The sequence below is a fragment of the Nanorana parkeri genome, unplaced genomic scaffold (assembly GCF_000935625.1).
Source record: "Nanorana parkeri isolate BGI_ZX_2015 unplaced genomic scaffold, ASM93562v1 scaffold2558, whole genome shotgun sequence".
Lineage (NCBI taxonomy): Eukaryota > Metazoa > Chordata > Amphibia > Anura > Dicroglossidae > Nanorana > Nanorana parkeri.
Window position 1 is genome coordinate 27,174 of NW_017308826.1, and position 27,187 is coordinate 54,360.

At 45.2% G+C, this 27,187-nt stretch overlaps 1 protein-coding gene across 2 annotated transcripts; it reads right to left on the reverse strand.

The window, feature by feature from the left end:
- Positions 1-4,761: 4,761 nt before the first annotated feature.
- LOC108801924 (E3 ubiquitin-protein ligase RNF170-like) lies at positions 4,762-24,343 on the reverse strand. Of its 2 annotated transcripts, XM_018573831.1 has the most exons (6): positions 24,181-24,343; positions 16,021-16,096; positions 15,237-15,345; positions 6,862-6,935; positions 5,777-5,884; positions 4,762-5,075 (listed from the first exon to the last, which is right to left on the reverse strand). In XM_018573831.1, exons 1-6 carry the CDS (start codon positions 24,216-24,218, stop codon positions 4,770-4,772), a joined length of 711 nt encoding a protein of 236 aa, XP_018429333.1. In that variant the 5' UTR covers positions 24,219-24,343; the 3' UTR covers positions 4,762-4,769. The 2 variants fall into 2 exon arrangements, with proteins under 2 accessions (XP_018429333.1, XP_018429334.1); XM_018573832.1 differs by lacking the exon at positions 16,021-16,096.
- Positions 24,344-27,187: the final 2,844 nt, after the last annotated feature.

Genomic DNA, 27,187 nt, shown 5'->3' on the forward strand with positions numbered 1-27,187 from the left:
TGCAGTGCATTGCAGTACCATTCATGAAGAATGGCACCCCAATGCATTGTACAGTAGAGTCCATAAGCAGTGCACCATAACGCATATACCATGCATTGTGCTGTATTGTTCAAAATGTGTCATGCAATCTTTCTCATTTCTTGTGGTGTGTTGGCTGCTCGTTCATAATGAATCGGCTGCCTTAGCGCAAACCATCACAACTGATTACTTATATAACTGGGCCCTAAACGTCGGAAGTTGTCCCAACCCTTAAACAGCTGTGATGGACTCTGCATGCAGCATGCAATGTATATAATACGCATTTCGCGTGTTTTTCTTTCTTGTGTCGGGAAGGAAGAGAAAAAGATTTAACACATTTAAATCCAGTGACCTCCCATTGCCCTCCTAAATAATTGCAGGTGTCCTATTGTGCGGTGCTGTGCTTGCTGAACAGGATTTCCAGGGAGGAAAATAATACAATCTGGTTTATTAAAGCAGCGCAATGTCAGTCAGTTTACATACGCACTGCGCTTCTTCTGTCTTCTCATAGTTAGTGGAGGTCTGGCAGATGTATAAAAAAAATAAAACAGGAAAAGTGCAATACAGGCAAAATGAATCTACTCCTATCAACCAATCAGAATCAGCCTTCGCCGATCTGGTTCTACTGAACTGATATTCAGTTGCTATAAGTTGCTTCTTTTTGTGCCTTGTCGCTGCGAATGAATAGGGCTGACTGAATGTTTCGATGTGGCTTAGAATTAAGAATGGCCATAATTACATCTGAAAATAGAACTTTTTTTTTTAGTTTCGATAGAATAAGGAAAGCTTAGAACCCCTGTCAGGTTTTCTATACTACTTCCTGTTCCCGGCGACACAAAAGGAAGTGAGTAAAAAGTTCTCCAAGGTGAGGGGAACTTCGACCTTAAACAAATGTCACCAGAACAGGTGACCCCATTGGAAGATTTACCCTCTATTCCTGCTAAGTGGACAAGTGTATCATATTTGGAGCTCCCATCCGTCCCTGTCCCACTGATGATGGTCATATAAAGGTGATGGCAGAAAATACTAAGCAGTCCATCGAGTCTGCTCCCTTTTTTGTGTTTTATTTAACTTAATTTGTTATCCTTTTTGCCCGAGCATAGATCTATGTTTGTGCCAAGAATGTGTAAATTCACTTACTGTTGACTGATTACCTCTGCCGGAAGTGAGTTCCAAACATCAACTACTATTTCTGTAAAATAAGACTTTCTAAAGGTTAATTCTGAACTTTCCTCCTCCTGGTTCTTCCTGTGTTCTTGTTCTTAGCAACATGTAGAAAACATGGCCCTGCTGAACCTTATTCACACCCTCCATGTATGTAAAGGTTTCAGTCATGTCCCCCCTTCTCTTCTTCCCTCCAGAGTGGACATATTAAGTTCCTCAAAACTTTTACCATTTGTGTTGCCTTCTTTAAGCTCATTCTATCTTATCAATATCTTTTCATAAGTGAGATCTCCAAAACTGGACACAGTATTCTAAATTATTTAAATATCTATATAGCGGAATCAGGACCTCCTTCCTCCTGCTGGAGATCCCTCTAGTGATAATAAAGATCTATATAGGGGAATCAGGACCTCCTTCCTCCTGCTGGAGATCCCTCTAGTGATAATAAAGATCTATATAGGGGAATCAGGACCTCCTTCCTCCTGCTGGAGATCCCTCTAGTGATAATAAAGATCTATATAGGGGAATCAGGACCTCCTTCCTCCTGCTGGAGATCCCTCTAGTGATAATAAAGATCTATATAGGGGAATCAGGACCTCCTTCCTCCTGCTGGAGATCCCTCTAGTGATAATAAAGATCTATATAGGGGAATCAGGACCTCCTTCCTCCTGCTGGAGATCCCTCTAGTGATAATAAAGATCTATATAGGGGAATCAGGACCTCCTTCCTCCTGCTGGAGATCCCTCTAGTGATAATAAAGATCTATATAGGGGAATCAGGACCTCCTTCCTCCTGCTGGAGATCCCTCTAGTGATAATAAAGATCTATATAGGGGAATCAGGACCTCCTTCCTCCTGCTGGAGATCCCTCTAGTGATAATAAAGATCTATATAGGGGAATCAGGACCTCCTTCCTCCTGCTGGAGATCCCTCTAGTGATAATAAAGATCTATATAGGGGAATCAGGACCTCCTTCCTCCTGCTGGAGATCCCTCTAGTGATAATAAAGATCTATATAGGGGAATCAGGACCTCCTTCCTCCTGCTGGAGATCCCTCTAGTGATAATAAAGATCTATATAGGGGAATCAGGACCTCCTTCCTCCTGCTGGAGATCCCTCTAGTGATAATAAAGATCTATATAGGGGAATCAGGACCTCCTTCCTCCTGCTGGAGATCCCTCTAGTGATAATAAAGATCTATATAGGGGAATCAGGACCTCCTTCCTCCTGCTGGAGATCCCTCTAGTGATAATAAAGATCTATATAGGGGAATCAGGACCTCCTTCCTCCTGCTGGAGATCCCTCTAGTGATAATAAAGATCTATATAGGGGAATCAGGACCTCCTTCCTCCTGCTGGAGATCCCTCTAGTGATAATAAAGATCTATATAGAGGAATCAGGACCTCCTTCCTCTCATGGTACACCACTGCTGACTGGTATCTCTTCCGAATTACCCCCAATTTACAACCACACATTGATAGCTATCATTTAGGCAACTACCTATCCTCGGAACCACCCAGGGGTTACGTCTTAGCTTGTATAAGATTATTATGGTGAGGTGGACATTAAGGAACCAAAAAGACCTCCAATAACTCGGTAGAGCCTTCCTAAAAAAGAAGGTTCCTCTGTGTCTTACTTTGCAATGGTTTTTAAATAAAATCTCTTCCCCTGCTAGCAATGCTTTACTGATTTTACAGTGATAGTCATGCATGCACAGCTCATTGTACAGGACCAAGTAAATCCTATGCGCAAGGATAATATCATTCTGGCTCAGCCAATAGAGAAGACAGAAGGCTCTGGACCTGGAAGATGACCGGAAGAAGGTGACAGTGATGGAATGGCCCTAGGAAATCTTACCATAATGTGCACACTTGCACATTATTGCAAGAGCTCCCGGGGGCCCTTAAACTATCGTCCGGCTTTAATCTACCGTCCGCTTTGACAGCTAGTAGTGTGCAGCACCTTGTGCTCCTAGCTGCCAAACTGAGCTGTCACTGACAGCTTCTGGTCTCTACTAAGGGTTGAATACCAATCAGTAATGTTCCTGATCATGTGACCGCTGCGTCAGCTGTGATATGGTAGTCACATGGCTTTGTTAGTAAACAGCTGTCAGTGCCAACTGTATTTTCTTGTACAGAAAACAAATATTTTTTATGAAAGGAGACAGTATTAAAATTAGGGATGCACAGATACTTTTCGAGTACTTGGCATTTTCACGAGAACTACCAGGGTTGCAGCGGTTGCAGCTGGGACCTGGCTCTGGCGCTCCTCCACTGTCCTGAAATCATTAGTCTGTATTGTTTTAGAAAAACTGTCACATGACAATAAACAAAAATGTATCAGTACTTGTATCTGTGAGTACTCGGCAAGTACAAGTACTCACAAAACGGGTATCTGTGCATCCCTTTATTTATATGTATAAAAACAAAATCATACATTAAAACAGAGACATACAAATCCCGGGAGCTCCGTGTGCTCCTTACACATGACAGCTGCCTCATAATTTTTGAATTTTTCTCTAGTGTAGTCTTGGAGCTCAAAAGTATCGGTACATGTACTCGTACTTGTACCGAGTACTGTACTTGGTATCTGTGCAACCCTAATTAAAATAAATAAATAAAAACAGTTAAAGTTAAAATCAAAATGGACATCAATGACCTCTAGTCACAAAAGGGTTAAACAAAGCTGCAGGTATAAACCGTGTACTATTTAATCCCCATTCAATGGGCAACGTGTTTAATTAAAAACAGACAATAAAGTATAAACTTATACATTTTACTGCAAATAAACAAATATTAAAATAAAATATATTTATGCATAGATATCATATTATGTAACATATATTACATTCAAGTAAAAATAGGGTCGGGAGCACAAACTGTATTCACGATGTTCCCGTTGTTTTATGCAACCGATACGATAAGGGATTTTAACGCCTTCAGATGAGTTCAGATTTAGAAAGGATTCCAAATGGTCTTTCCTTTCCTGCTTTACTCTGTTCTTTGACAGACGACAAATGGTGGAGCAATCTAGAAGAATTAAAATATGAAAATATAAAGTTCTAACGTCCTATCTCGATGGCTGCATGAGAGTGAAAACGTAAAAGAAAGTCTTGAGAATCCTGAAAAGTCCGATGCTGTTGATGTTGAAAAAAAGTCCAGCACGTTGATATCTGCCCGGGTTCGGTGGTTCTGCTAGAAGTAGATATGTGGTAGCCCAACTAGTTAGCCGGGTTTGTGGGTGGAGCCCCGCACAGTTAAACCCCCCCCTCATTCCACTACTCACGTGTCTGCGTGTTGGTGTCATCCCACCCTCATCGCCCTTTTCATCAACATCTACTCTGAGTATGTTCCCTTATTTTGCATACTGACCATAGTGACCCGAGCACACCCCAGGTCTATGTAGGCAGGTTCGTGATCTCTCTTTTCAGATTTGTATTCAGTGGGGCTCTGACTACAAATTAATTTATGTAACAAAAACTTTTTTCGAACACATGTGAAGTCCATCTTGCATTGTCTCCACTGTTGCCATGATGACAAGGAACAAGTAATTAGATCAAGTCTTTGCAGTGCAGCAGATGGTCTCTGGTCAAGACTCGGACAAAATGCTCTGAGCGGCAGTCTGGACCATAGTCATTCCTTCCGACCGGAACTGCTGGCTGATGTTTATCATGGAGATAAGTAGAAGAAATACCACAACAAGGTCATCGATGGTGCTGAGGATTCCACACAGGGGGTCAGGGACAACAGCGAATGGTGAAGACAAGAACGTGATGGCCCCGAAGGAGCAGACCGCCAGCCTGATAAAGAAGATCCCCACGAGTCCACCCATGGTGAAGACCCTTCTCAGGGCAAGGTGCAGTAATAATGGCAGGTCGTACAGGTAATCTGTGAGCTGGAACAAAAAGAAAAGCTTGGTTGAAGCAACGGTGGACACACATTATATATGTTGTATGTATTGCTATCCGTGGAGATCCAACTCTCTATTTTTTTTATGGTAATGAGAAATCTAAAATTCCAAATACACTTGTGACTAGAACAGGAGGTTGGGGCAAATCTTTCAATGGGGACACCTGCTCTGTTGACAATTGATAGAGGGGTTCCCTTCACTTCCAGTTGTTACTCTGGAACTAGAAGTGAAGGAATATCTCCCCAAGGGAATACAGACATGAAAGTATGTAGGTGAGCATCGGCACTCCTCGCAACATAAAGCTTAAAGGAGAATTATGAGGCGAGTGATTTTCACTCAGCCTCATAATCTGAGCTGACCTGTGACAATGAGACTGTCACAGGCCGGCTCAGTAGATCGGGAAGCCCTAACCCCATAGTTCTCCTTTAAGTGTAATCTGGTTATATTTGGCCTTCCCTGGTTCCCCCCTCACCTACATACTAATGAAATTCGAATTGGCCTGACAGCCAGGCAACTGCCATGTTTAGAAGGTTAGTAATGGAGGGCCCCATATCTCTCTTAGTAAAGATCTCCTTTAAACCCCTTACATATGGTGTGGGGGATTCCATTAAAAAAAAAAAAAGTTATTTTATGTTGGCACCTCTGAGCAATTTTTTTTGCACATTGCTATGGAGTGAAATACTTACAGGTCGAGGTTTGCCAGAGAAGCGATTATTGTAATGTCTGATATCTTGTAGCATCGCTCTGTTCATCTTATCTTGTTGGACGTCACAAATGTTGCAGAGGTAATGGACCTGCCGGAAGAAAATAAACTTTTATAGCAGGACTGTAAGAAGATGTGTAGAATGATGAAGATGTTTAGATGGGGAGAGCTGCGATCAGAGCAAGCCAGGCATAGCTCAACTACCCTACTGAGATCTCTAGCACTTAATCACTAAGGGTAGCAATGGATGGCTAAACATGATAAAAATGGCTTCCTATAGTGAAAACAACACAAGGAGCACGTGGCAGTAGTAGAAATTAGGGCTGTGCAAATTAATGATTAATTTCTCAATTAATCGTTAATCTTTTTGATCGATTAAACATTTTTTAAAACTTTCTGCACGAGCGCCAGCCAAGGCATTGGCCTATACACATACAGCACAGCAATGAAGTAATAAAATGAACTAGGATAACACTAATCCAGCACGTTATTATTCTAAACTGCCCCACTCAGTTACTGTATGTGCGGTTACTACATGCTACATTATATGGCCAAGTTGGTCGACACTTGACCATCCCACCATTATGAGCTTGTGGAACACCCCATTCCAAAACCAAGGCCATTATTATGAGGTTTGCAGCCATAACAGTCCCACTCTGCTGGGATGGCTTTAAAACAGCATTTATGAGCTTGGGTACTGATGCTGAATGAGAAAACCTGCATTGCAATTCATCCCAAAGATATTTAATAGGGTTGAGGTGCAGGACATGCGAGTTCCCCCACACCAAACTGGTCATGTCTTTATGGATCTGGCTTTGAGCACAGGGGCCCAGTCGTGCTGGAACAGAAAGTGGCCTTCACCAAAGTGTTGCTGCCCCTGTCATTTACCTGTATGGCTATTAACATTTACTTTAATGATTTTGTTGCTAATTACAGAAAGATCATCAGTGAAATCTCATCACTGTGGGCCTCCGTGCTAAGTGTATCGTCACTGAACTAGACATGCTCTTTTTGAATAATGCCATTGTAATGTTTTTATACATAAGCCTCAATTATCAATCAAGGTACCTTTTGCCTGCAGATGGGACAACTGATGGCTCCCATCCATGGGTCATGTTTCCAGTACTCGATAAGACAGGAACCTAAAGGGCACAAACAGAACAATAACTATTACATGTCCTCCTTTCATTACTTATAGCAACACAAAATGAATAACAACATTCCATTTTATGGTAAATCTAGAATATGAAAAATGTTACAAAAACACGCAAATTATCTTGAAACTGAATGTATTTTATAGACCCATCACCACTGGTACAAATGGCGAAGTATACTATATGATAGGGATGCACCGATACCGAGTATGTGGTCGAGTACTCGTACTCGCCCAAATGCTCCGATGCCCAGCCCGTATCATGAAGCCTGGCAGCGTGTCATTACACGCTGCCCGGCTTCTTGATTGGCCGGGAAGCCAGCTCCATGCTCCCTCATCACTTCTGGGGCCGGGAAGCCAGCTCCATGCTCCCTCGTCACCCGACCATCTCCTCTATATGAGCTTGTTGGACATCATATTCCAAACCATGGAGTTGACCACCTTTTGCAAATGTAACAGCCTCCACTCTTCTGGGAAGACTTTCCATGGGATTTTGGAGTGTATCTGTGGAGAATTGGTGCCTACTCAGCCAAAACAGCATTTGTGAGGTCAGGTACTGATGTTGGATGAGAAGACCTGGCTCACAGTTGGAATCCCATACAGTTGGTGATCCATTTCATCTCAAAGGTGTTCAGTAGGGTTGAGGTCGGGGCTATGTGTAGGAGACTTGAGTTCCTCCACATCAAACTCATCAAACCATGTCTTTATGGAGCTGGCTTTGTACACAGGGGCACAGTCATGGTAGAACAGAGAAGGACTTTCACTAGACTGTTGGAAGAGCCTAATTATCCAAAATGTCTTTGTATGTTGGAGCATTAACAGAATCCATCACTGAAGTCACCTGAACTCATTTGGGGGGTTGTCCTCATACTTTTAGCCATATAGTGTATTTTTGCTTTTAGAATAAACAATTGAATACCTCTCTGGCTTTAAAATGGTTTTAAACAACCAATCTAGAACTGTATAAATATTGAACTGGTTTTGTGTGACTCTTAATATCATTTTAGGGAAAATCATTTCTAATATATCTACAGCTCCAATAACACCCACACACCAAAAAAAACAGATTTCAGGCAGTTTCAGTAGCAATAATGAATATTGTATTTGTTTACAACATACATAACTCTTTCCTGTTTGTCAGGTTTAATGTGCTTTTAGTAGTAAGATCTTAATGGGTGGAGGGCACTGCGTGAAGGGTTAACAAGCCGATGGGCGATGAAGCTTCGCAGGTGCCCGGCTCTATTAATGATCTCTCTGAAGAAGAACACTGATAATTACTCCGAGCGCATGAATACATATTTACATTCCGGTTTTCCTGGTGATTTCCTGGACATATGTTCCGGGACCAGTGTGAAAATGAAAGGCCAGCTGAGCAGGAATCAGGACAAACTGGGTCAGACGTTTCCTGCCCGTAATTGGTGACGGTTCCTCAAGGTATACAATGACTTATTCATCTAGCCAGGACCCCGGGCACTTCCTGAGCAGGGCTGCCCAGCTGGCGTTATGGCCCAGCCGGCAGATACAATCCCATTTTCTCCAGTCTCTCTCTCTCTCTCTCTAAAGCTCCTTCCTCCATTACCGAGCATGTGATGATCCGTATAATTGCTGTCTGCTGTCAGCTACATGCGTGCTATGGGGAGCGTTTGTAGAACTTGTACAGGCTGAATATGTGGGCAAAAGACTCAATTCACAAAGCTTTAACTCAAGGATAGGTATCTTTATTTTAGCCACATGACTATAGTATTCAAATCTCATTGGGCTCAGCTGAACATCACAGCCAGGGCTGGCTTTCCCACAAGGTCAACCAAGGCCCGGCCTCAGGGCAGCAGGGAGTAGAGGGGCAGCAGGGGTGTGGAATTCCTATCTCCCGACCCCTGGGACATGTTGTTCCGGGTGCGGGGCGGGTAGTTGTTTTCTACATTTAGCCCTGCTTTGGGCAAGCAGAGCTAAATGTACAGCGGGGAAGCCGCCGCTTGTTCTGTACAAGTGACCTCGGCGATGTCGCCGAGATCACTTGTATGCAGCCTGCAGGTCTGCCGTTCTCCATTGTGGTTTGGCGGCTAGGTGGGCGCATTGAGAAACCTAGCCTTGGGGCAGCAGAGAGAGTAAATCCGGCCCTGATCACAGCTACTTTCAGTTCACCTAAGTGTGTTAGCTTTGTGAATTGAGTCTAAAGTGACAGTTGTTTTCAGCCAATGAGATATGAAAAATACATTCACATGACTTAAAAAATGGATCCTTATCCTTGTGTTAAAGTGTAGAGTTGGCTTGGCCATACATGTAAAGATTGCTCCCCTGCTGGTTAGTGTAGTCTGACATTCAGCACCCGCAGTGGTCAGAGAACCTCAACAATCAGCTGTAGTCACTATTCAAGCAACTACAAATAAAAGTTTGTTGAGTCAGGTGGTGCCAGAAGAGCCACTCATGGCAGATTCAGAGGAATGCGACAAAATTCAAGCCATGTATGGACAGCCTAAGTACAACCAAAACATGGGTTTGTTTTAGTTTTGCATAGAGTAGGGAAGGGTTGAAGCCCCAATTCAATTCCAATGGGGACACCCGTTTTGGTGACAACTGCCTATTAGGTGAATTATCTGAGCTTTGGAGAGATTTAATCTCACTTCCAATTGCGTCACTTGGAAGTGAAGGGAAATCTCCCCAACAGGACTTTGACAGTAACTCAGCTGCGAAGTGGTAGGCCACGTAAAATGACAGAGCGGGGTCAACGCATGTGCGCAGAAGTCGCCAACTGTCTGCAGAGTCAATAGCTACAGACCTCCAAACTTCATGTGGCCTTCAGATTGGCACAACAACAGTGCGTAGAGAGCTTCATGGAATGGGTTTCCATGGCCGAGCAGCTGCATCCAAGCCTTACATCACCAAGTGCAATGCAAAGCGTCGGATGCCGTGGTGTAAAGCACGCCGCCACTGGACTCTAGAGAAGTGGAGACGTGTTCTCTGGAGTGACCAATCACGCTTCTCTGTCTGGCAATCCGATGGACGTGTCTGGGTTTGGCGGTTGCCAGGAGAACGGTACTTGCCTGACTGCATTGTGCCAAGTGTAAAGTCTGGTGGAGGGGGGATTGGGGGGGGGGTTGTTTTTCGGGGGTTGGGCTTGGCCCCTTAGTTCCAGTGAAGGGAACTCATAAGGCATCAGCATACCAAAGACATTTTGGACAATTTCATGCTCCCAACTTTGTGGGAACAGTTTGGGGATTTGGGGATGGCCCCTTCCTGTTCCAACATGACTGCGCACCAGTGCACAAAGCAAGGTCCATAAAGACATGGATGGGGGAGTTTGGAGTGGAGGAACTTGACTGGCCGCACAGAGTCCTGACTTCAACCCGATAGAACACCTTTGGGATGAATTAGAGTGGAGACTGCGAACCCGGCCTTCTCCCCCAACATCAGTACTTGACCTCACAAATGGTCCAACATTTCCCATAGACACGCCCCTAAACCTTGTGGACCAAGTCCCAGAAGAGTTGAAGCTGTTATAGCTGCAAAGGGCGGAGCCAACTCTATATTAAACCCTACAGACTAAGGCTGGGATGTCATTAAAGTTCATGCGCGTGTAAAGGCGTCCCAATACTTTTTGCAATATAGTGTATGGCCGTTGTCTCTGACAGCTTTACGTAGCATTAAACTGTATACTATTATAATGTGTGGCCCTTTGGTGATGTCATGGGCCGCACTTGAAGCCCCCTATATCAAGAAAGTTGACCACCACTGGTATAAAATGTACAATAAGGCAGCAAATGATACCGCATTTCGTCTCATCTGGCAGCAGGTGGCGCTGTGCAATGCTAATGAACAATGTGCCACCAAAAACGTACGCGGTTTGTAGCGGCCTTGCGAGAAAGCGCGCAGAGGATTTAAAAATAGCCCACCAGGTCCAATGTAGTGAAAAACTCTAAAATAACGATCTCATCCAGGTCAGGCGTTCCTGGGCTTGGCGCCATGTCACCGCGGGTTTATGCATGATGCAATGTCAAACAGAGGATACGTTTTAACCCTTTTTTGTCCAGGAAGCCAGGACAGATTTTTACAGGTCAGTGCCAGACTGATGCAAGAGAGGGCAAAGCAACCGAGTCATCGTTGCACGGCCAATCTTGTCATTTATGATAATGGACTTTTGGCGCTCAGTCAGCCTTTAATATGGGGCGCAGTGACCTTGCAACGCTACCTGATGGCAGGGAATGAATAAGCTCTCTGAGTCAGGTCAGGAAAGGATGAAGAGCGCCAGGCGGTGGTGATCCCCGAGCCGCGCGGTCACATTGGCTCCAAACAGCCAATTGGCACACGCCGAACTGCCGCTCGTAATTTATAACTGTGGCCAAAATAAAAGGGTTTCCCATGGACTGGAATAAAGATGGAGAAAACCTTTGGAGGAAATCTGTCACAGTTAAAAAAAAATGCAGGAGGGCTCCAGAAGGCACTCTAGGGGTCCCCAAAGCCAGGGAACATCTAATATGCAAATCTTGCCTTGTCAGATGCAGACAGGACCCCTGACATGCCACAGTGCAATTAAGGGAACCCGCATTGCATTGTGAGTAGTGCAAACCCATTGGAATCCAGAGTGAGGAGAAAGATCCTTTTTGTCATCGCCGGAACAGGTGTCCCCATTGGAAGATTTCTCCTCGTCCTGTTTTGGTGACAACTGTGGAATTTTGCATTCTTAATTTCTCTACCAGAGATAATGGTCTCCAAGACAAATAGAGAGGGTGACTCTACCAAGTCGGTGCACGCGCAACAATAAAAACCCATAAAACGTCCAATAAGAGCACCAAAAATAGGTCTAACAGCCTAAATAAAGTTCTGAATCACCAAACGACAACACAGAACAGTCAAAGTAGTAAACTAGTCACTGCTCCAAGTTCGCTACTGTGATGGACTACAATCTAATTTTTAGTTTGCTAATTTGTATTGAGATTGTAGTCCATCCCGGGAGCGAGCTTGGAGCGGTGACTACTTTACAACACACACAGGGACCATGGGGAACAAAAGTCCCCCCCCCCCCCTCCAGAAGGAAGGACGGTGTCAGCACCAATTCAGGCCAGGTTCACACTACGGCGATCTGTGACCGTGCGACAAACTGTGCACAAAACCGTGCGGATGGCTGCGTGGTCACGGAATCACCCACCTCCGCCGATCGCGCTGGCGGTGCCATTGTTTTCTAATGGCACCCCAGTCACGCCGGCCCGGGCAGATCATGTGGTTTCCCCGCCAAGATTCAGCTCGTATAATCGAACGCGATCGGGTCTAAAAAAGCCGCTCGCTGTGTGTCCTAAAAAAGGTACATGTACCTTTTTTCTGCAATTGCCATGCGGATGTCACCCTATTGAAATCAATGGAGCCGCGCGGCAACCGCACACAATCGCGTAGTCCCGGGACGCGCGTCCCGAATTACCCAGATCTGCACCAGCCCTCAGAGATGATTGGAGGATCTACAGCCGAGTGATACACAAATAAGATACATTGTTGTTCAGAGTTCAGGTTCCAGAATGGATTTATAAGATGGAACTCCGGAGTTTAGTGTCACTTTGAAGTTGGAAGCACAGAGAGTGATGGCAGAAATTATTTTTTAACTTTTGTAACTTTTTTTGTTGTCTGAGTTTACATCTACAGTATATTTGTCCCAAAAGGTCTCTACACTTCCGGCTATCCGGCAGGTTTGGCATTCTCGGTGTAACGAAAGGTCTGTGGACGTGGGAAGCGAGCGGCTGTCCTAACAAGTCATGGCTTTAATACGTCCTCCGTCTATGAGATTTTCCATCCTAACCCTCCTTAATCATTTCTCAGATGGACTCTGGTGTTTGCTGTCGCCGCACCTCCCTCCATCCACTGATATAGTAGAGGGTGTGCGTGTCCGGGGCGGCTGTGATTGGCTCGTGGCGGCTCTTACACAATGCACAGGTCACGTATTGACTTTACAGCACGGGCCTCTGTTATGGTGCCATTAAAGTGTATGTAATCTCTCACAATGAACCTCTCTTATTTGCTCCCTTTTGGTCTGTTGATTGTTCCGTTGAAAGATTTTTTTTTAGCATTTGTTCAATAAGTGCAACAAAAAAAAAAGATCCTGCCAGATATTCAACACTGAAAAGGCCGGCACGTACAGCTCCGTGCTGCGTGCACGGCCCTATCGGGCAGTTCCCGGGAAGCACAGGTGCTGCGTGTGGGAGTATGCGGCCGCCCTGCGCTCACCCGCCCTGCATGGCCGTGGGGGTGCCCGTACTCGTACGCTGACAGGATGGATCCTGTCTGTGTCCGAGCCGGGATACCCGCACCCGTACGGACCTGCACTTGGGGTGAGCGTACGGCCGCGTACTCCCATAGAGAAGGACAGGGGCTGCGTATTAATCACATGCAGCACCTGTCCTTCCCGGGAGCTGCCTGATAGGGCCGTGCACGCAGCACGGAGCTGTACGTGCCGGCCTTTTCTTGTGTGAATGAGGCCTTAAAGTGATATTAAAGGCAAAAAAATGTTTCCCTCCCCCCCCATGTAAATGTGAGCACTTACCTTAAATGATGTCTCTTATTCTGGTCTTCCTCTCCTTTCCCCATGTTTTCATGTGTCCCTCCAGCGCTGACTGCTCTGTCCCACCGATCCAGCGGTGTCTGCAGGCGGGTGCACGCGTCCATAGACTTACCTTGCGTCTCTGCTCGTCTCCCGGCCGAGAATCGGAACTGCGCATGCGCCCGCCCCAAGATCCTTTGCGGCCGTACGAGCAGTTCCTGATTCTCGGCGTGGGAGCGAGCAGCGATAACGAGGTCAGTTTAAAATGATTTCAAGCGGTTTTTTTTGGGTTTTTTTACACTTCTTGCCTATATCTACTGCTTGCTAGCAGTAGATATAAGCAAACAAAACCGGAGGGTTTAGAACCCCTTTAAGGGCATCTGTACTGCTCACAGCAAACGCAGATAATTTCAGAGATTAAACAATTTTCCACTGAGGCAAGAAACTTAAGCACCGGGCCACTGGGTCCCCAAGTCACCTGCTGTGTTGCTTTTATATCAGAGAAACAATAGGTCATGTTCGAAGGGCTTTAGTCCTTGCATTAACTCATGAGTAAAGTCATTCCCTTTGGATTAGCATTACAGTGTACCTTTCATTCTGCATGAAAACATTCCTGACACGTTACAGTATATAGCAACAGTATCACTTTTAAGAAAAGCTCCACCTTTTAGCATTACAAAGCTGCCCTTAGAGCTCCAGTCTAGTGACTGTGCCTAGGCTGAGATGATGCCATCAGCCTGCTGCAGGCCGGAACAAGCATTTCTTCAGTCTCCTCTTTTCCAGGGACAGTCAGGCTGGGGAGGAAACAGCAACATGAGGCTGGATGTCCTCCAGCCAGGAAATGAGACGGGCTCTATCTGACTTGCTGCAGCTTCTAATGCACATTGTGAGAGGCTCCCAGTGTGCAGTGACATCAGAGGAAGCCATTCCAGTCCAGGAGAGGAGGCGTTACAACTGTGCAAGACTTAAGGGAAGGACGGGGGTCAGATATAAGACTGAAGGGGAGGACGGAGGTCAGATAGAAGACTGAAGGGAAGGGCGGAGGTCAGATATAAGACTGAAGGGAAGGACAGAGGTCAGATAGAAGACTGAAGGGAAGGATGGAGGTCAGATAGAAGACTGAAGGGAAGGATGGAGGTCAGATAAAAGACTGAAGGGAAGGACAGAGGTCAGATATAAGACTGAAGGGAAGGACAGAGGTCAGATAGAAGACTGACCGGAAGGACGGAGGTCAGATAGAAGGGAAGGACGGAGGTCAGATAGAAGACTGAAGGGAAGGACAGAGGTCAGATAGAAGACTGACGGGAAGGACGGAGGTCAGATAGAAGACTGACCGGAAGGACGGAGGTCAGATAGAAGACTGACGGGAAGGACGGAGGTCAGATAGAAGACTGAAGGGAAGGACGGAGGTCAGATAGAAGGGAAGGACGGAGGTCAGATATAAGACTGAAAGGACGGCAGGAGGTCAGCTGTCATATTTAATATCCAGTCTGAGTTATTGCTCATTTCCCATAAAACGTTAGTTCTGCTTCCCTAACATATCCTTTGAAGTCTCATCATTCCGCCATTGTACATCATCTTGGTGAAGCTCTATGACGGCCGTGTGATCATTTATAGCTTTTCTCGGCAGAATTTATGGCCAGATCTGAGCTTTGTGCTTTGACTCGGCCAATAAACCAGCAGCAGTTATAACTCCGCCCACTTTAGCCACAAACAATGCGATTAATCATTCACATTATCTTCAGGATTAATGAGGGAAATGAGACTCACCACAAAATAAGTGTCCGCAGTTGGTTTCGAAGGGTGAAGTGGCGGTCTGAAGGCACACCGGGCAGTTTAAATCGCTGTGGAAGTGTGGATGGCGACTTTTATGAGTGTCCTGAAAACAAAATATTCATGTTTATTCTGGTGGCGGAAAACACCGGAGATATTTGGAGTAAAAATCAAAATCTCAGCCATAGATCTGAACATACAACTATTCTTGTTAAAGAGACTCTACAATCTGTATAAATAAATTCCAGACATGTCACAATGCCTACATGGCAGCATATCATGGGCATGCTGCCATGGATAGGCACAGAGGAAGGAAAATTATGTGAAGAATTGATACAACTGTCACACGTCGGCTCAATAGATCGGGAAGTGAGGGAACACATACCGTCGCTCGCTCACTTCTCGATCATGTCCCTGCAGAGGACCGTGACTGTCACTCACGGCTCCCTGCAGGGATTCCCCTCCCCGCTCCGATCCCCCAGCGCTGACTGGCAGAACGGACGGGGGAGGGGGCGGGTACAGCTGGCTCTGCCTCTAGATAGGTAGAGCCAGCTGTCACTCACGCAGCTGGGTGGATCTCGACAGTAATGTCGGGATCTGTCCCGGCTGTGGCGGTCTCAGTATACCGCGAGCTGTAGCTCCCTATATACTGAGCTTTGGGTCACGGGAGGATGCTAGTTTGTGTCCTCCCGTGACCCTGAGGAGAACTGTGGGGGAAAACACTTACCCCATAGTTCTCCTTTAAGTATTGATACAATTTTCTGTTTTCCTGAGAACGTACTTTGTGTTGTGTTGCTGAGAATTGTCCTCCATCCTTCTTCTGGGCACTGTTGTCCAGCTTATTCATGGTGGAACACCTACAAAATATTCAAATAATAACTGATATCACTATTGGAAGAATCACTTTTATACAGGTTCATGAATAGAAAAGTAAACATTAAGTCTACCCTGCGACCATCTTTCCTCTAAGGACACGTGAGTGATATACTGTATGTGGGCCTTCCCAGTCATGAGGTTTTATCATCTTTGGGGGTTTGGGCCATTTGCCTATAACTAATGGGATTGTATCTTCACCTGGGACACCTCCTTAATCTTGGTGCTTTTGACACATTATGATTGATGAAAGAGATGCCACACATTCATTCATTCATCCTCTGCTACATGAGATCTGTATATTAGAACTGAACTATTATAGAAGCGAAGGGACATATGTTTGATATTTATATGATATGTCTGTTATTCCATGAGATGATCTGCACATGTTTGAGCTGCACATCCTTGAAAAAGTGGATTTTGTTCCAACGATTGGGTAGAAAATGATTGTATGCAAGATAATCTATGATCTATGTTGCCCCACCAGCACCACCACCACTATCAGTATTTTTTTTAAGAGCCCGTGGAACGTGCATCGAAAAACGACTTCCCCCTGTGAACAAAAAAAGTAAACTGTGAAATCACAGCACACAAAAACGTGCACAAGGGTGCTTGGTCCTTTAATAAAGGGACCTCGATTCTCGACCCCCCCGGGGCGCAAGGCTCCTGACGGGTTGAGACTGTTGGTCCACCAACCCGAAGGCCGGTGGACACCGATCCTTTGGGGACCTGCCGAAACAGGTCCCACACAGTACTAAGTAGGGGCTCTCCCGAAGAGAGACCCCCGCTGGTTTGGGAGGAGACAGAGAACCCTATATAAGGGCACAGAATCTCCTCCCCACATCAGGAAAAGGCCCAGAAAGAACCTGAACCCGCTGCATCTGCGGGTCAAAATGTAAAAAAAAATAAAAAGTGCCAAACGTGCATGTAGTGCAATAAATGAATAAATAGTGCCAGTGCGCCACGCTGACAGGCCCTAGGGGCCGGAGTGCAAAAATATTGCCCCAGACTAGCCATAAGGCCTGTCATGGAGGCGTTGTGCAGAAAATGCAATGTGGTGTGTGACCTAGTGCATCAGTGAGTCAAAGTGGGTGCACCCCTGTGACTTTCTGAGCACCCCTGGGACGCCACCCCCAGGGGGCACAACACCACGGGCTCTGCCGCCTCCCAGCCCTCCAGCCTCGACCAAGCTTCGTATCCATTCATTATCAGGAAGCTGAGCACCTTACAGAGGTCCGTCTGCCAAACGCACCCATTAACGAAGAGTCGTTAGCCCGGTGTGATAAGAACAGATACTATACTTGATCTTAGCCAAAAGGCCGAGAAGTGACCAGTGCTGCAGGTATGGTAGACACCAGTGCAGGTGTTGTATCTCTGCCCTCATCCAAGACATCACCATGTTCAGATGAGAAGACAGGACCACCAACTTGAAGAGACTTTTAAAGGCCACTAGGAACCTCTTCCTCAGGTAACAGCGACCACCAGAATAGGGTCTCTGGTGCCCTTGAAACATTGCTTCCTGTTGGTGACAATAAAGTGTCTGGTCTTCTCATTTGAACATGGTGTGCTGGTGATATCTTAGATGTTGTGGTGGTGCCATCTGCCATTTTACCATAGCACCTTTTTATGATTGAGTCTGAATGTTGCATTGAGTGTGCTGGATTTATGTATCCCTGCCCCTGTCTATGATTGCCCATTCATGTGACCGCAGTATCTGCTATGTGAATGGGCAAGCATAGAACCTGTTGCTCTTTTTACCAGCAAATGTTAGCTGTTCAGTTTGATGACAAGTAGACCTCACTGAGCAATGCTTTCCTTATCTCGCCACCACCACCACCATCCTTCTTCGCACCTGATGAATCGATCGTCACCACCATCTAACGTCATTCCCCAAGTGTCAACTCAGTTGCCTCCCTGGTTCCAAGTGTAATAAAATGTCTGCACGTTTCAAAACAAAGGTTCCATGTTTTGCAACACAAGTCGCGTCAGTGACTACCTCAGGATATTTTCATACACTATATGACTGTATTAGTCAATCAGTGAGATCTTCACTGAGCCTTGATAAGGGTATGTTGGAGCGGAGCAAAGGTCTGTGCTTGCATTGATAGCGGAATAAGATAAACCCCTTGACCTAGACGATGCAGATAACATCAGCGCATGCAACAGTTTACAAACATTCTCTGCCCTGGTTCAGGCCAACGTGAACAGTAGCTGGTAACCCTTGACTCCCTGCATTGAAAGTTATTCCAGTGTTATTGCCAAACCCACACGAAATAAAAAGAGGGGCATTTTTAAGAACATAGTATGTAGGCCTGGGGTAGGCAACATCACAACTCCAGCTGTGGTGAAACTGCTAATACCATCATGCTTCTGCCTCTGGGGGCTATCCTGCGGCTGCCAGAGTCTTGCAATGCCTTATGTGACTTGTAGTTCCAGCTGGAGTGTGGAACGTTGCCTACTCCTTGGGGTGTGTCCATTGCCTGCTTCAGAGGGTGTCTACCCTTTGGAGGATGTTTTTTCGCCTACATCAGAGGTTGCCTTCCCCTTGGGGTGTGTTTATTGCCTACATCACAGGTTGCCTTCCCATTGGGGTGTGTTTATTGCCTACATCAGAGGTTGCCTATCCCTTGGGGTGTGTCTACTGCCTACATTAAAGGTCGCCTACCCCTTGGGGGGTGTTCATTGCTTACATCAGAGGTTGCCTACTCCTTGAGCTGTGTCTATTGCCTACATCAGAGGTTGCCTTTTTCTTGGGGTGTGTTCATTTCCTACATTAGAGGTTGCCTTGCCCTTTGGGGTGTGTTATTTCCCTACATCACAGGTTGCCTAGCCCTTTGGGGTGTATCCATTGCCTACATCAGAGGTTGCCTAACCCTAGATAAAAGATTAAAGAAAATTCTCACCCCACCCCACCCTTTCAAAAGAAACCTTTATTTACTTTGACAGCATGGAGGAAATTACACAGCACTGAGCACAGTTGATTTGCATGATATCACTTCATAGCCCCTGACGAAGCCCCAATTTGTGGGGACACATGTTAGGTGAAGGGATAAGCCTTTATTATGAGTAGGGTTAGGGAGAGTCAAACAAGTATACAATATTGTTACAACATTTTTACAAATTCCCTATCCCTAACAGGTTTGATATTGACAAAATAATATAGAGGGATATAGTTTGATAGTTGTCAAATAATAGTTATGTTTTATTATAAAGGGGTAGGCATATACCGTGTTTCCCCGAAAATAAGACACTGTCTTATATTTTTTTTGGCTCAAAAAAACACAATAGGTCTTATTTTTGGGGGAGGTCTTATTTCTTTTTTTAATGTACAACAATCCACACTTAATCATGTAGAAAAGTCTACATGTATTCATGTACAAAAATATGGTGATCAGGGCAATCAGGGGTGCCGTACCTTTCCAAGAGCAATTTGCTAACCAAACACTGGCCAGAATGAGCGAAGCGCGCTTTCACTATGGATTCCTCACAGGCGGAGCACATCTGGTATCACTCCGCCTGTGACAGGAGATGGCGCTATAGAGGAGGCATCGGCTTATGCGGCTCTGCTCCCTCCGGTAACGCCTTGCTTCCTCTAGCGCTGGCTTCGTAGGCACCGCTGATTCTCTCCCGCGGCTCTTTAAGTTCCCACTTATGCCACCACCGGCCCTGGGAATGGTCACAACTAGGTCTTATTTTCGGGGAAGGTTTTATATTTTAGCAATTCCCAAAAATAGTACTAGGTCTTATTTTTCGGGGTAGGTCTTATTTTCGGGGAAACAGGTAGTAATAAATAATTGATGTCAATAGTAAAATAGTAAATTGTAAAATTGATGTCAATTTTCAACACGTCAAGCTGATTTATATTTAATATCCTCGACAATAAATGATTGTTACTTACTACTACTTTTCCTTTATATCAGTGTTTAATAATGTAATGTTAAATAATTTTAGAGGGAAGAAAATGTTATTGCAATGTAACATTTTGATGTCTAAAGAGGTCTAAAAATCAACATACTCTTCAAGTATCAAAAGGCCAACAAAAAAAGAGAGTAGAGAGGAGACAAAGGTTATTTTTTGGCCAATGTTACTGTGCATACATAAAGAGTAACTCTGGCCTTGTTTTGGGGGGAGAGATGGGGAAGGGGCTCTGTTAGGCAAATCCAGTATAGTTGTCTGTGACCAAATGGATCAAACTGCTTATTTACTATCCAAATGACAACTCACCGGGTGAGGACAATTCTCCATCAGGCACATAGACATTAATACAAAGCTGACAGAGGTCCTAACTCTTCTCCACCCTGATCAAAAGTTACAAAAAAAGTTGCTGGAGTTGCACCTATGCAGTCCGATGTGATGCATCTTAATATACACCTGCCATTCGCATATATGACGTTCATAGGTCTGTGATGTTCATGGCCAAGCATAGTTCTCAGAGTGATTACATCATCACACTGAATGCGCTACACTGCCGGTCACGGGACCAATGTTATGATTCTGGTTATCATCCTAATGGCTGGTAAGTGTAACATTTGCTATACTTTACACATGTGTTTGCTCACATCGCTAGCAATAACCCCTTACACACACATGCTGACCAGCTGGGCCATGGCGATGCGTCTGCGTCTTGTTATGATAACAGCAATCCATGCAGAACTAAATCAATCACACGGATTGTTTTCCACAACAACAACAATAATAATACGGGCTATGTGACACGCACCCGCTACAGGATACATATCATTATATTTTGTATCCCTTTGTGCACCCATAATCGCTAAACATGCCCAATCTACACAAAATTAAATCTGTTACAATTGTATTTCATTTTTTTGCAATTAGCCTTTAAGTTGATACTTATTGAAAAGCAGCACCTAAAGGGTCAATCTATCCAAAACTGAGATTCCAGTTACTGGTTAATCTGGGAGAGAGAGAAGAGAGAGAGGATAGTAAGGGAGAGAAGATAGATAACGTGAAGAGAAAGAGAACGTGAAGAGAAAGAGAGAGAGAATAAAGAAGAGGGGAGAGAGAGAGAGTGCGAGAGAGAGTAAGGGAGAGAAGATAGGGAAAGAGAAGATAAAGAGAGAATAAGGGAGAGAGATAGAGAGAAAGAAAGAAAGAAAATAATAAGTAATAGTGAAGGGAGAAAAGAGAGAGAAGAGTAAAGGAGGGAAGAGACAGAGGGAGAGCAGATAGATAAAAGGGGAGAGAATAAAGAAGAGGGGAGAGAGAGTGCGAGAGAGAGAGAGAGAGAGAGAGAGAGAGTGTGAGAGTAAGGGAGACAAGATAGGGAAAGAGAAGATAAAGAGACAATAAAGGGAGAGAGATAGATAGAGAGAAAGAAAGAAAATAATAAGTAATAGGGAAGGGAGAAAAGAGAGAGAAGAGTAAAGGAGGGAAGAGAGAGAGGGAGAGCAGATAGATAAGTGAAGAGAAGGAGGGAGAGAAGAAGAGGGGAGAGAGAGAGAGTAAGGGAGAGAAGATAGGGAAAGAGAAGAGAGCGAGGAGAGTAAGGGAGAGAGAGAAATAGCAAACTCCCAGAAACTCACTATTTACCAATCATTACAGAGAGAATACAAACTGGCCCCATACCTGGAGGTACTACGAGACCCCAAGGACAGACAAATCCTGAGCCAGTACAGACTGAGTGCCCACAGCTTGGAAATTGAATCAGGGCGGGATAGACCTACAAGCCCAGGGAGAGTAGACTGCACCAGCAGTGTGACCAGGGGGCCCTGGAAGATGAGGTCCACTTCCTCCTACAGTGCCCCAAGTACTCAGCACTAAGGGGCGCTCACTTCCAGAGGCTCTCCGCTCTCATTCCGGACTTCACCTCTATAGAAGAGAAGAGGAAACTCTGCATTGTACTGGGAGAAGAGGGGCCGACACTATGTAATAGAATGTTACAGACTGAGAGGGACATGAGAGATCCTGGACTTATAAATCCCCAACATGGATCACCCCCATCCCCCCTTCATATTATCCCTTACCACTGATTATATCCCTGGACTTACCTATTACCCCCATATCATCCTTTACCCCTCATAATGTTCTACTACCCCTACTAGGGAGAGGAGATAGGGGGAGAGAAGAGAGAAAGGGAGAGGAGAAAGGGAAAGGAGAGAGGGGGAGAGAGAGAAAAATGGAGAGGAGAGAGGGGGAGAGAGAGTAAGGGAGAGGAGAGAGGGGGGGAGAGAGTAAGGGAGAGGAGAGAGGGAGAGAGAGAGAGAGTAAGGGAAAGGAGAGAGTGGGAGAGAGAGAGTAAGGGAGAAGAGATAGGGGGAGAGAAGAGAGAAGGGGAGAGGAGAGAGAGTAAGGGAGAGGAGAGTGAGTAAGGGAGAGGAGAGAGGGGGAGAGAGAGTAAGGGAGAGGAGAGAGGGGGAGAGAGTGTAAGGGAGAGGAGAGAGAATGTAAGGGAGAGGAGAGAGAATGTAAGGGAGAGGAGAGAGGGGGAGAGAAAGTAAGGGAGAGGAGAGAGGGGGAGAGAGAGAGTAAGGGAGAGGAGAGAGGGGGAGAGAGAGAGTAAGGGAGAGGGGAGAGAGAAGAAAGAGAGAGAAGAGAAAGAGGAGAGTAAGGGAAGAGTAAGGGAGAGGAGAGAGAGAAGAAAGAGAGAGAAGAGAAAGAGGAGAGTAAGGGATAGGAGAGAGAGAAGAGAGAGAGAGAAGAGAAAGAGGACAGTAAGGGAGAGAGAGAGAGAGAGTGTAAGGGAGAGGAAAGAGGAGGAGAGGGAGAGTAAGGGAGACGGGGAGAGAGAGAGTAAGGGAGAGGAGAAAGAGAATGAGAGAGAGAGAAGGGAAAGGAGAGAGGAGAGTGAGAAGAGAAGAGAAGAAAGAGAATAGAGGGGGGGAGAGAGAGAGGAGAGTAAGGAAGAAAGAGGTAAAGGTGAGACAGAGGGGGTAGAAACCTCCCCATATGCTTTGGCAATGCTAAAATGTATTTGGTCCTGCCAATAAGGCTTATTTGAATTTGAGCGTTGAGAGGGAGAGAGAGAGAAAGAGAGAGGGAGAGTGAAATAGAGAGAAAGAGAGAGAAAGAAGGGTGCACATACTTTTTTAATGCTATTTCCTTGTTTTCGCATTCTGTTACATGTTGCCCTTTAATGTAAAAATAACATATTTGCACATTAAAAATTGTATCAATAGGTATTGCTTCTCAGCCTGCAAAAGACGTTTTAATTTCGCGGGACTGTGAAAATTAACAAAATGTGTCATTTCCACGGGAGTCCAAACCTTTACATAACATTGCACATGTGAATCCCTAGATATAGATAGATAGATAGATAGATAGATAGATAGATAGATAGATAGATAGATAGATAGATAGACAGACAGACAGACAGAGAGTATGTTTATCAAGGATGTTTCTGAGGTCAGGATAGAATTATTTATTTTGGGCCGTGTTGGAAAATGAGTATTTATTTTATGTGATTATATAGTATATACTGCAAACTGCACAATTGTCAACTTTCCATTGTTCTGGGGGCCCAAACCTCTGTCAGTAGAGCCCTATGAGGCATGTAACCGACCTGCAGACCCCAAAAAAATTATTTTGGGGTCTCTATTCCCCAGATTGTTCACCAAAACCTAAATTTTATGTGCAGTGAGAATGTTTCTTTATTACTTGATATAGAGTAGAGAAGGCATAAAGCCCCCTGTAATTTTATCGTCAGCTGCCCCCTTGGGGAGATCTACCTTTACTTCCTGTTACAGAGACGCAACAGGAAGCAAGGAAAATCTCTACAAAATGGGGGGGAAATTTCCCTCTTTTCACAGTTCTCACAGGAACAGAAAGATTCCCCTTCTGTCTTATACTGGTGACAACCCTATATTTTTTGGGTTTTCCATCACTTCCTGTCTTGATGGCAGTGGTCACCAGGACACATAGAGAAGGTGAAACTACACAGGGGGTGACACAGACAGCAATAAAAACCTGACAGAGGTTCTATCTAGCCCGAACTTCCAAAAATAAAAAGTTTTGGCTATTCATACACTTTACCCCAAATAATCCAGACGGCTAAATCCTCTAGCTGACCATGTCGGAGTCACTTTGAATTTCATGGCGACCCGCTTACCTGGACTGCGCTGGGCTGCAGCATGTGTGACCGTTCATGTCGCGGCTGTCAGCGGAGGGTTTATCCTGCACGTCTCAGCGACACGCCAGCTGACAACAAACTGCTGTAACTGGATGTCATGGCAGTTAGAGTGACAAGGCGGCCCGTTAATCATTAAACCGGAGTCAAGGTTTTCATAATAAAACAAAAACCCACACGAACTGGGTGAGTAACGGAATGAACCAGATCCACGGCACGCCGATCACTTATGTGAAATATTTTTTGCAAACAAAAGAGAGAAAAAAAAAGGAACTTGTCTTCAGCGATAATATTAAACTTCCCGGATCAATCATTAACCCGATCACACTCATGTCACAAGAAGCTTGGTCATATGACATTGGAAGAGCATGCTGCTGGACAGGCGGCCGCAATATAGGGGGGAGATGGTTTAGCAAGTTAGCAAATATTTCTGGTAGATAATCTGATGGAAGTTTTCCCGAAAGTGATGAAGGTGCAAAATTCAGGGTTTCCACAGAAAGGAAATTATGCAGCAGGAAGAGGGATAAAGTTATGCAATTCTCCCATTGTAAAATTACTATGAACCTTTTTTATTATGTTATCGTTACTACTATTATTATTATTATTATGTATTACTATTATTAGGGCTCAAAATTTCAAGTCCTGAGCTACTAGCGAGGCCTTAAGAGTTACTTGCCACCAGTTCCCCTCCTAACCCCTACCTTGCCCCGGCCTTAACTCCGCCCCTAAATACACCCTCTTAAATAATCTTATAAATTACACTGTTAATGTTTTATGCAGAATAAAGTTACAAAAATAAATAATAACAACTTTAACAATATTACCATAAAGCTCACTGGCCCACCCACATATAAAATAATAAACTCTCCCCCCCTGTTCCCTGCCCCCACATATAAAATATTACATGTGACATTATATAATATTACAATATTACATTATATCATTATATGTGACAGTCCATTGCGCAATGGACTGGGAGGAGGCCACGTGCCCAACCATACCCAGAAATAAAAGCTATTTTCCATCTGGTGCAGTAGAGGAAGGAGCACCCCCAGGCACCCTCCCTAGTCCCCTCAAAACTGGGTCAGTACTCACACTCACCCCACACCTGCAAGCCTTTACTTATCTTGTCCACGGTGGCCCCCTACGCTGTCTGCCCGGCCATTAAAAATCTAGTACCTGGTGTGCTATATATATATTGTGGTATTGCGTGGCAATCCCACAGTGGAACTGGGGGATGTAGTCACCCAGGACTCTCAGCCAGATGGACTGAGCAGTTCCAGGAAACAAATTATTTTGCTGGGAAAGAACTGGCTTTGCAGTTCTCTGCAGAAAACCTGGATTTGGCACGGGATCCTGGAACTGGGAGATTTCAAAGAGAATTGGGAGGGATGAAATCTCCATTTCTGGGTCCATAGTTTAGTAGGGTTGAGCACCTAATGATTGCACACCTGTGCACAGCATGGGCTCCAGCTGGGAAAATGAACAGAGGTGTCCAGGAGTCAGGTGGACTCCACCCAGAAGTCAGAGTGGAGCCAGGAGGCTGTGTGTGTGCTGGAGGCACCAGGGAATCAAACAAGGAGGCTTAGTGAGCCTGTGACACACAGGGGATGTGTGGAAGAGTTACATGGAGTATATGTGACAATGCTGAGTTGGTGAGACATTGTTACACATTTATTGACTCCTTGATGAAATATAAGCAGACTCCATGTTATATTGCTGACGAAAAGCTTGTTTCTGTATTGGAAGCAATAAAAAAAACTGTCTTTTTATGTTACAACGGCTTCAAGACTGGGCCTTAAGCGCTTGCCATTTGTGCTAACTTTCCCAAACATCACAATGTGTGTGTGTGTGTGTGTGTGTGTGTGTGTGTGTGTATGTATTATTATTATTGTTATATAAGTTTAATGTTATAAATGAGATCAGAATCTCTCCATATTTTCACTCTTGTATAACCGGCTGTAAAATCATTATAACACGTCGAAGGTCTAACAGCTGCCATAAATTCCAGTCATATGGCGACCGCCGTCACACCTACTGAGTGTTTCCGACAGCGAGGGAGAACGCACGGAGAGAATGGTGTACAGCAGCCCAGTCTGTCTGATAACATATCAGGAGTCCTAGTATAGCTATAACTGGTTTTCATATAGTGGATTGTGTAACTCCCTGTGTAACCAGGACCAGATCTAAGCTCTGTCTGTATATAACAGCGGTTCTCAACCTTTCTAGGGCCGGGACCCCTTGGTAACATTTGCCAAGTTATGGTGACCCCCAACGGTAAAATTTAGGGATGGCGCGGCTGCTTCAGCGACATCTGGGAGAACTGACACTGCTCTGCTGGGAGAGTGCTCACCTAGCACAGCAGAAAGCACACAGATTAGGTGGCAGAATTAGGTGGCAGATTTGGATACAAATAGTTTTAGTTTTAAATAAAGTATTTCCACTTTCGACACAACAAAGCGATGAACGCAGAGGGGGAAAAAAAAATGGTTTGCATGAATTCTAAAAACAAATGTTCCGCACTCAACCGGCAAAGCACCCTCCCCATGTTGAGGGCATGTGCAGGGCCGGATTTACTCTCTCTGCTGCCCCAAGGCCAGATTCCTCAATGCGCCCCCCTCACCGCCAAACCATCCCCCCCTGGAGAATTGACGTTCTCCGCTCTGCTCCCCGCTCTCCATCCTGAACTACCTTGCAGTGGTCGCCGGTCCCTCACCAAAGTGGGGGACCCTGAAAACCGCGGCGGGGAGAGAGGCAGCCAGAGATGGGGGCAGACAATGGTGGGGGGGACAGACCTGCAGGCTTATTACAAGTGATCTCGGTGGCATTGCCGAGATCACTTGTACAAACCAAGTGGTGGCTTCCCCGCTTTACATTTAGAACATTTAGTTCTCTACATGTAGAGAACTACCCGCCTGGCGGCTGTGCTGCCCCCCCTACTCCCTGCTGCCTCAATGGCCTTGTGGGAAATCCGGCCATGGGTTTGTGG